Raw genomic sequence first — 10,424 nt, 5'->3', positions numbered from 1 at the left:
TTCATGTTTACAGTCACACTTACTTTGTATTTTTTCCTATTTCTACATAAAATGAATCAGATACTCCCACGGTGGCTTTTGCAGCTAAAAAAATACATTTTTGTGAGATTAAAAGGAGCATTTAATCACCTCCAAATAAAGTTGTCTAAGTCAGTTTGTTAAGACAATAAAGAGATAATAATCTTAATTAATATAATAAGTAATCTGTGTTTGATGATATTCTTGCATATGGACTGAAATGTGGATCAAGCTATGGTTCACTGATCTCCAGGGTCATAAGCCCGGGCATATCAGGATGTACAGTAAAATCTCCAGGGAGGAAGCAGCAGTAATAAAACTCAAACCTGAGCACCACGACATCTTGATATTAATGCGCATTTAAAAAAACCATCCGAACTAACAGACTAAACACTGGAGGCAAACAGGGACAGGCATCTATGCACAGGAAGGAGGTTGACGTGTTTTCCGCAGGCTTAGACCGGGGAAAGTTGTTTCCTGAAGTTGACGCTGTGCTTATCATTTCCACACTCAAGTCCTGCTGCTTGCACAAAAATGATCAAGACGGATTTACCACTGTTTTGATTAGCTTTTCTTCCCCCCTCCCCTGACATCCCTTCCTCTTCTGATGATGGAGCTGCCAGACGAGAAGATGAGCTCCAAGAATGAAGACACAGGTAATTAAAAAACAAACAAAACTTTAATTTGCTTCACAGCTAGCTACTATCACCACATTCACCATCAGGGTAAGCTACGAGGCGACACTGGCCGCTTTTCCGCTTTAAACGTAGTTAAGTATTCATTTTAACTTGTTGCTTGTCTTCAGCCGGAACCTGCTGTTGTTGAAGGGGCGCTGGGGAACGTAGCCGGGAGACGGCCTGTTAGCATTACTGCCCATAGAAATGAACGGACGATGCTAACCGCTGGCTAGCTCTGTATTAACGTTTACTTTTCTCCTCGAAAAAAGAGGGAAAGTGGGTTTTAATGTTGTTTAGTTGCCACTTCAATCATACACATTGGTGTTATTGCAGCATTAGGGCTAAAACCACTAGGTAATTTATGACAAATGGTAAATATAACAATGATTATAGCACTGAAAATGTAACTGAAAGTAAAAGAAGCCTTCATTAGCTGGCATTTTGTTAAAGTAGTCGTATTATCCAGTGCACACAATGTCACTGAAATATTATTACTTGCATTAAAGCATGAGTTTACCTTTCAGGTGATTTAATAAATAGTAGGAGGCAGCAGTGCACAGGCTGTTTTGCATTACAAAGTCACATAGATGTGGTGATGAACAGCGTGCGTGCCCTTGGAAAGGGCGTCGTGCGGAATGAAGTTCACATGAATGTACACCCATCTCCTGGTGTCCTTGAATGCAGCATTTGAGTAAGTTTACAAATCACCTTGTAGGTGTAGGGTAAGTAGTAAAGGTCAGTGCAACAAGTGCTTGCTGTAAATTTCTCAAGCAGCACAGGTGTCCTACAAATAACTGTAACCTGTATGAGATTGTCTAAAAGTAGCAAAGTATAAAGTTTCACTCGTCCCTTTTCCAATGGTGCTGTAAGTTACTGCAAATTTCGGTATCGATCCCAATACCAAGTAAGTACAGGGCCAGGAGTGATACTTTTAATTTATAAAGGAAGCTAATGTAGAGGGGAGGAATGTGTTGAGGTATATTTTTTTCATCCTCCCTCCTTTCAAATAAAAAATATACTGTAAACTGAAGCTGTCTTAGAGATTGTAGAGAAATGCTGCTCATTTTTTTTTAAAGTTATTAAATAAATACTTTTTAGGTTTGAGTTCCTGTGTGTGAAAGTGAGCAAGTTGTAGAAAGCAATTTAATACAAATAAAAGAATAAATGGTTAGACTGAAAGCTAAACTAATCAGTGATGTGGTCCAAGCCAGCCCCTTGGTCAAATCAGATGTTTTGTTGTTGATTTTATGTAAAAAGCCTGCAGCAAGACACTTTAAACATGTGTCTTCCTTCAGATGTTAATGCAAATATTTCATGAACTTAAATATACTGGTGTTTAGTACTGGAGTTTAGGTCTTTTACTGAGTACAACCACTTTGATTTCACAGATTTTACAGGTTACAGAAGGAGCCAAGTCCTGTAATTTTCAGACAATTTCAAGTTCTGAGATATTTTTAGGCTCAAACTATAGATTTCCAATAATGTGTAAGTCAGATATCTCTGCTGACTAGTTACTGTGGCCAGTTGGTTTTCACTTTCAGTTCCCTGATGGACTGAATGATTCGAATTCCAAATCTGTGCAGTGTTTCCTGTGTACTTCCACCCTATGCTGAACAGTTGTCAAAATACCCTTTTCATAAAATGCTTCTGCTTTTTTTTTGTTTGTTTGTTTCTTCAGACATTTGACCAAAGAGATAAGGTTTAACCCAATAGGTCCGGAGCAGCTGTGTCCAAATGACTCCAGCTTATGGAGATTTTTTGCATACTTCGGACATTGGCTTTTGTGACCGCGTCATAGATAAGGCTTCCTTTCCTCTTCCAGACCATGTTTTTCAGCTCTGTGTAGCAACAGTACAGCATAACCCACCCCTGTGTCAGCGAAACTTTCCTGGAAGTCATTATAGTCACGTCGAAGCTTTTCCTAATTAATAATAGTTGTCTGCATGAGATCGATCATCATTTACAGTTTTTTAAAATTTACAACAGCCAAAAAATGTCCATAAAATAACTAAGTGAAAACAAAGAATAGAACTTATTAGGGCTGTTGGCATTAACGCGTTAACGGTGACAGCGCTAGATCTTATCGATCAAATGATTGATTTTTGTGTGCTCGAGCTTTAGCTTATTACACCTGCGTTCATATAGCATTTTCTAAATGCCCATGCTTTTAGGACTAGATTCCAGAAAAACCAGAGAAACAAAAATAATTGAATAAATTCATAATTAAATTATGAAATTAAAAGATAAACAGCAGACCAAACAGTTTTTGATTTGTTTACAACCTGATTTGTTTACAACAAGCAATCCTATTTGAGCTTTTGACCTAAATCAATTGAGCATGGATCAAGACATTATGAAACATGGAGTTTAAATGAATAGTCCATCAGCCGTTTCCTAACAAGGTTATTGTAGTTAATAAAGCTGAACAGAATACTCAAACTAGGAGGGGGAAAGCATTTTAGTCACTATAGATACGGAAATGTGGTCACATTTGTCTACACAAGCAAACTTGAAGGGTTAGGTACAGGGATGTTTATATTGTATGACTGTTTGTTTTGTGTGTGTATCCTCATGCACCTAGTAGCCCATGTTTGTTGAGTGTTAACACAAAGGTTAGAGCACACTTTATCAGTTCCTAATGACGCTACTTGACTTATTTTAATCTGTGGTGACTCAGCTGAAGGTTAATGAGCTCATGATTATCTGATATTATGTTAAAAAGCTGGTGTCTAAACTTTTGCACATCCTGTAAATTCTGCTTATTTTTCAGGATAATAAAAAAATGACTGAGTTAAGTTTATTATTTGCTAGCTGAAAGAGAAATATTCATTTCATTTCATTATTTTTTTTTTAACCTCAGGTTTTGATTCAGAAAAATCAAAATTTCTAACTTATCTCAAATCTTTGCGTAAAGGTGTATCTCCAAATTTGAGATTTGAGCCCTGACATCCAACTGCTAAAACAGATTTTCTTCTGTTCAGAAAAGCGAAAGTATATAACTGTAATTTGACATGTTGATAAAAAATAATTGTTTTTAAATTTTTGTGAAACGGTAAGCTTGAAATTATGATTGATAACAACAATAATTATACTTTCAGTTAAAAGCTCAAACATATAATCCATTTCATTGGACTAACCGTTACAGAAACATAAACTGTTTTAGGGCAGCTGTTGCACAGACCTTTCATTGGCTGGTGATCTAATAAATTTGTTTAGCTCTAACTTAATAAAGGAAAAGCACAAAAATGTGATGTCCTGTCATTTTCAGAGACGAGCCTGCAGGCCCAGCTAGCAGACTGCAGAGCACAGGTCGAACACTGGCAGGGTGTGGCGACGATCTGTGAGTTGAGCAAACAGGAGGAACTGGCAGAGCTGCAAAAACAATGCGATCAAGAGATCCAGTCACTGCAGGAGGCTCTCAGAGGTCAGTGATTGTTGTGCGTTGGCCTGGCCTGGATTTCTTTGTGTGCACGGTGCAAAATATTGCACAAGCACAAAAGCCCAGTTTTTCCTTCGTCTTTTTTTAATCAAATCTCCAAAAAACTAAAACTGGACATCGTGGGTTTCCCATATAAATTTTTGAACAAGTTTAAATGTAGTTTCTGGCACTAATATTTATTCAGTAATTTGCTCCAAGGTAGAGCCAATAGCTTTAAGAAATATTGGACAAAAGTAGCGCAAATGGATGTATTTTTATGAATTTCTTTTTTTGAGTGTGATGAAAAACAGATTTTGTAATCGTGTTAATGTCCCAATAGATGAAAGCTGAACTCGCAGATTATCATTATGTGTTGTCACTTGTGTTTTCAGAGACAGCAGCTCAGTACGAGGCCAGGATAGCTGTTCTGCAGTCTCAACCTGTAGAGTGGAAGAGATCCAGTGGACCCCACATGGTCAGTGTGTGCCCGTGTTGCTTTTCCTCCAGGTGTCTTGGGCTCCCTTCATGTGATTTTTATACTTGTTAGATCAGTGGAAGGAAGGGAAGGGTGGATGCCGAACACGCGTCAGTCGTCAACAGTCTGACTGAGGACGAATCGGCGCCATCGACGCACAGCCATCCACCAGAGCTGGAGGCGGTGCCGGAGGGAGAAGGTGCTGCACTTACAACAGAAGGATATTTTTCACTAAGGAACTGTGACTCAGCATCGTTGTCCTCTTTCTCCTTGGACACGCCGTCGCTGCCCAGAAAACACCACGCTCAGGACGACACTGACTCGCTGGTCTCCACGGGTACTTTGGTGCCTGAAGCCATTTACCTGCCACCAGCTGGCCACCGTCTGGTCACACACAGTGACTGGGACGCGCTCAATGCTCAGGTTTGGATTTAACCGTTTTTTAAATTATTCTGCATATTTGTTGCGCTACTTCTTCAAAAAGCCCCCTAAAATGCTGTGTAACAGCTCCAATGTGAGCAGATTTAATGTCTAAGTAGCTTCCAGTCAGCACCTGTGGTCTAATGACTTTGCATTGTGGCTTTTTCGGTCAGTTGTCAGAGCTGCGAGGGGAAGTGAGTCGCCTGCAGGCAGAGAAGGAGGAGCTGGAGAGAGAACTGGACACCCAGAGCAACCACACGCACAAACAGGTACAGGAACACGCTCTGACTGTGTGTGTCTGTATGTATGTACATATCTATATGCAGTGTTGGGACTAACGCGTTATTAAGTAACGCGTTACAGTAACTACGTTATTATTGTGGTAACGAGCACGGTAACTAGTTATTATGCCAAAATCAGGAACGTGTTAGTCGTTACTGGGATTTAGATAGGGTCGTTACTCGTTACTTCGTGTGGTGGCTATCGCGGAGCTTCCACAGATTCAGTAACATTAGCAAGTGGTGGAAGCCAGCAGGTGGATGAAGGAAAAGGGAAGCAGAAGGAAAAGAGACCCGAGGCGGCCGCCGGTCCAAGTGTGAACTGAACTTCAGGTAAGAAGTTATGACCTGCAGTCTCTCTGGGTCAGATATAAACCAAGTTTAGGTGGAGTTTATTTTCGTTATGCTGACTTTTTCCATACTGCGTGCTAGCTAGCATGACAGAGTTTCTATACAGCTGGGTGGTGCTATGAAGTTAATGATGTTGAACTTTATTTTGTTCATAAGTTATTAGAGTTGCCAACCGTCCCGTCTGGTATTCAGAGAAAATATTACGCGTTTCTTATTGAGGTGAAAAGGAACAGTGTGTCCCCTAATTCAGCTACAATGAAAAAGGCACAAAGCTGGAGTTATTCTGTGTTTACGCTGCACAGCTGCCTCTTCTTCTCTCATCCTCTGCCCCCTCCCTCTCCTGTTTCTACTTCAATCATGAAAACTGATCAGTGATCAGCTGATCGGCTCTCTTGTTTGTTTATCGCCCACTTTGCGCCGAAAGAGGAAACCAGCGGATGTCGCGCTAAACAACAGCAGCACTTTTAAGCTTGATCAGCTGTTGTTAGAATTTATTTAATATTAATTTCTAGTATCAGCTGATGTTTGCTGGAGCCACAGCTGCAAAAAAGCTGCTGGTCATGATATGGTTTGGTTATCTGGTGAGAGGGAAACATGAAGATGAAACCAGGAGATGTCCTTACTGAATCATCAGAGCTGAACAGGTGACATGAATGAGTTGAAGGGAAGTTATGAACTGTTTCTGAGAGACAAATAACCCCAGGATCCTTTTTTAGGTAGCTGACAGCTGGTAACTGTGCAGGGGCGGGTCTAGCAAAGTGTTGCCAGGGGGACATGTAGGGCATTAACAGGGAAAGGGGGGCACAAAGAAATACTTTTCTTTCTTATTCTCATTTAAAATGTCTAGCTTTTAAAAAATAATTATCTGAATCTTACAACAAACGATTGATAGATTGATGCATATATACCATCAAAACAGTGAACATCACTGTCACAGCAGTGTTTGTTTTCATTCAAAGGCTTTATGATTTTTGCTATAATGGTGGGCCGGTCTCTAGTCAAAATGCCCGGGAGGATTTTTTTGTCCCAGTCCAGCCCTGTATGCAGCTCATCTGCAGTCTGGTGTTACCTACATCTTCCTATTCAGAAGGCAGAATTTCCGAGGTCTGAGTACAATCGAAAGCACCACGACTGCAGTTTTTGTGTTGGATGTAAAAGACGCACATGACACTGTGACGTAGGCTAGAATCATGGCAGCAGTCAATGACGGTCCAGGCGTGGGATTTCTCTCGTGGAAATATGCACATTATCTTTTCCTTTCTATTGGTAGGTGGCACAGTGCACTTGTGGCAAGTAAGCAAGCTAGAAGACTGGCAAAGTTATGGAAGAAACACATTAACAAGAGAATTCTGAGTCAAACCAAAGTTACTTTCCCTAGTAACTAGTTACTTTGAAAGTAACGAGTAACTTGAAGTAACTGAGTTACTTTTGAGAGAAGTAACTAGTAATGTAACTAAGTTACTATTTTAAAGTAACTTACCCAACACTGTCTATATGTGCATTAACGAGTGTATGTATATGTGTGATCTTAGGTATCAACGCTCCAGTCTCAGGTCCAGGCTTCAGAGTCTCTCCTCCAGGATTTGCAGAAATCTTTCAGCCAGTCACAGAATGCAGTCCAGAGCCGGCTGGTGAGTAACATGAAACACTCAAACAACATATAGTGAGCTGTAGATTTGCTGTTAGGTTGGTTTGGTCAACTTTTAACAGACCCAGGCGAGTTTTTTCCCTTTGTTTACAGTATTACACACTCAGCTACATATTTACTAAACAGAAATTAACTGGCAGCGTTCATTTCCATAAACAACTCAAGTGTACGATGACTCAATCATCCATCACACTCTAGACTCCAGTGCTTGTTTGTACCATTATCCATGAAGCGATGTGAATGTTATTAGGATGGCAGGTTCCAACTTACATTTGTTTGTTTGCTTTGCTTTTGGTCCAGGCGGAGTTGTCCCTTTCTCAGAGGAAGATGTGCAATGAGCTTTCCAGACTGAAAGGAGAAGAGGTTGAGGAGGATGTACCAGACACTGGCTCATCCTTCTCAGCAGCACTACATGTACAGTCTTTGAGTTTTTATTGCTTAGTTTGCTGCAGCAAGCAACACTTGAAACTCGATGATGTTTTTATTTTTAAACGTGAAATTCAGCACAGACAGTGAAATATTTTTAGGACGTTTATGGCATTTTACACACTCTCGAGAAGCTTGTCTGTCTGTTTGGAGTTCCTCTTTGTGAAGTAGTGGCTTTCCTTATTTAGAGTAGTTGTGGCAGATCAGTGGAAATATTTCAGACCTCTCACTTTCACTTCCGGCATTTTAAGATTGTAGAGAGAAGTTTAATTTTCTGGCAGAATAATAACTGTGTTTTTTAATGTGTATAATTAGCAGAGGTGGTGGTCAGGTTGTATGTGTGCTAGCCCGTATGCATTAAGACGTTTAATGTTTGCTTTTTGATGGCGTCAGTGTGACTTCATTTTTTAAAACTCTAACCTGCAGGGGGCGCACTGTGAAGAGCGCCTTCGCATTGAGATAGTCAACCTGAGGGAGCAGCTGGACACACGGACAGAGGAGAGCGGTCTGTGGATTATTTTATTACCTGTTGAATCTGCTGTGTTGCCTTTCTTGTACTTAAAGTTTTTTTTCCATTCTCCATCTGCTTCCTTCTACTTGAAACTGATGTCATCAGAAGTTTTAGAGGGTGAGTGACCAGCTTATAGCTTTAGATTAGTAGGTATTTGTATTTGTATTTTATTATACGTATTTTTTTTAATGTGCAGTGCAGTTTTCCAGTCTGAAGACCGAGACAGAGAAGATCCACGCTCAGAGGGAGCAGTTGCAGGCTGAGCTGCTGGCGTGCCGCACTGAACTGGAAGCCCTCCGGGTGGCGCTCTCTCATGTGCAAAGCACCAACAAGATCCTCAGCAGTGAGAAAGTAATTGCAGCCTGCTTTTAGATCTATAAGCTTTGTTGTTCTTTTGGTGGTTTGTTTTCATTTTCAGCATTCACCATTAGGAGCTTCCTTTTTTTTTTTTAAGTTGAGAAATATTAAAGTCAAACAAACAGGGATTTCATGTAACTGTTATTTCTGTGTTCGTCAGGCAACTCTGAACCAGCAGTGTCTGGAACTGCGGAGCCAGGTGATCAGCCTGCGCTCTCAGGTCGACACCAGCCAGGCTGTGCAGCGAGACTTCGTTGAGCTCTCCCAGTCACTGCAGGTAAGAAACAACCATCAGTGGTCAGCTTAATCTGCCAGGATCAGTTGGGGAGGGAGACGGGACAAAAAAACCACACTGTGGCGGAGAACCAGAGATGAATAATGACTAATGATTACATGCAGAGATGTGTATAAACGGAGCGTGAAAAAGGTGAGTGAAGAAGAAACACTGTGCACAGTGCATCATGGGAAGCCCCCAGCAGCCTAGAAATTTTGCAGCAAAACTAAAAGAATGCTGAGAGTCACCTGATCCAGCCCTAACTGTATGTAGAGATGATTTAAAATCAATTCTGGATTTAACAGTGAGCCAATGAAGAGAAGCCAGTTTGGGCGAAGGACTCCCTTTCTAGTTCCTTTCAGTACTTTTGCTGCAGTGTTTTGGATCAGTCATAGCCTTTTCAGGATGTTTTTAAAGGACATCCTGATAATAATGAATTACAGTAGTCCAGCCTTGAAGTAATAAATGCATAAACTAGTTTTTCAGCGTCACTCTGGGACAAGATGTTTCTAGTTTTAGAGATATTGTACAGATGCACGAAAGCAGTGTTACATATTTGTTTAATAAGCGCACTGAAGGACATCCTGGTCAAAAAGTGCTTCGTCACAGTGTAACCGGAGGCTGATGAATTATCTGGTTAGACACCATGTTTCTGTGGTGATCTGTCTTATCTAAGAATAACAGGAAAACTGTTTACATCAGGATGCTGCACATCATCGACTTGCTGATTTTTATCTGCCTACTTATCTCCCCTTTAAGGTGAAGCTGGAGTTAATTCGGCAGGCAGAGAGTCTGGAGCAAGTCAAGGAAATCCTGGAAGAGGGACATGGTGAAGATAACTCCCCACCTGTGGATACCCCTTGAAATGCATTGGAACCAAAGAGATGAAACATCCCAAGAGTGACCAAGAAAGCTAACCATGGCTACATGAAACACAGAAGATCTGATGGAGTGACTGCTGGAACGATGCTGCTAGCACTCATGCTGCGACACTGGAAATACTCCTAAACGGAAACATTAGGTCTCGGGGAGGTTGGATTGGTGTCAATGAAGGAAAGTGGTGCTTAATGACCAAAGCAAAGTCTTCTCACACTCGCTCATGGTTTTTCTTTTTTTCCTTATGCCTAGTAACACATTTATTCCTGTACAAAGACATTTGTAAATATTCTGTGTTTGTATATCTGACACGACTCCAGTAAAACACTCAGGGGTCCAACACTATCAGTAATTAATATGCAACTTATCAATATTTTTGCATCTCTGTGAATAAGGACCTCTCTTGGCAGTGGATCGGGTGCAATAATGAACTGACGCCACTAAATCTGCAGCATTTAGATGTGACTTTTAATACTTATAAGGATGAATTTGCTCAGCGTTAACATTCCTGTTTTCACTAAAACCATATTAGCTTTTAGACTCAACATTCTGGGTTTTATGATTAGGAGAGTGTCAGTAAAGAAATATTAACGTGTAACTTTGACCATTTTATTTGGTGCGACTGCACATTAGAAACTGATGGCAGGTTGTCACATCTTTTACATTTAAGTTTATAATTAAATCATGTGGTTGAG

At 40.6% G+C, this 10,424-nt stretch overlaps 1 protein-coding gene across 1 annotated transcript; it reads left to right on the top strand.

The window, feature by feature from the left end:
* Positions 1–517: 517 nt before the first annotated feature.
* On the top strand, positions 518–10,358 carry rabep2 (rabaptin, RAB GTPase binding effector protein 2). Its single transcript, XM_085352270.1, has 12 exons — positions 518–674; positions 3,964–4,119; positions 4,506–4,588; positions 4,661–5,011; positions 5,182–5,277; positions 7,170–7,268; positions 7,586–7,699; positions 8,138–8,216; positions 8,328–8,339; positions 8,419–8,573; positions 8,740–8,856; positions 9,613–10,358. The coding sequence occupies exons 1-12, from the start codon at positions 626–628 to the stop codon at positions 9,715–9,717; spliced, it is 1,416 nt and encodes a 471-aa protein (XP_085208396.1). The 5' UTR covers positions 518–625; the 3' UTR covers positions 9,718–10,358.
* Positions 10,359–10,424: the final 66 nt, after the last annotated feature.

The sequence above is a fragment of the Diplotaxodon limnothrissa genome, linkage group LG4 (assembly GCF_057381915.1).
Source record: "Diplotaxodon limnothrissa isolate DT_005_m linkage group LG4, D_limnothrissa_male_GT1.1, whole genome shotgun sequence".
NCBI lineage: Eukaryota > Metazoa > Chordata > Actinopteri > Cichliformes > Cichlidae > Diplotaxodon > Diplotaxodon limnothrissa.
The sequence above is the reverse complement of the archived record's forward strand: the minus strand, read 5'-3'. Positions and strand labels throughout refer to the sequence as shown.

Coding starts and splice junctions, on each gene's coding strand:
- rabep2 (XM_085352270.1), top strand. CDS start 626: ATGATGGAGCTGCCAGACGAGAAGATGAGCTCCAAGAATGAAGACACA. Junction 675..3,963: donor CTCCAAGAATGAAGACACAG/GTAATTAAAAAA, acceptor TGTCATTTTCAG/AGACGAGCCTGCAGGCCCAG. Junction 7,700..8,137: donor CCTTCTCAGCAGCACTACAT/GTACAGTCTTTG, acceptor TCTAACCTGCAG/GGGGCGCACTGTGAAGAGCG.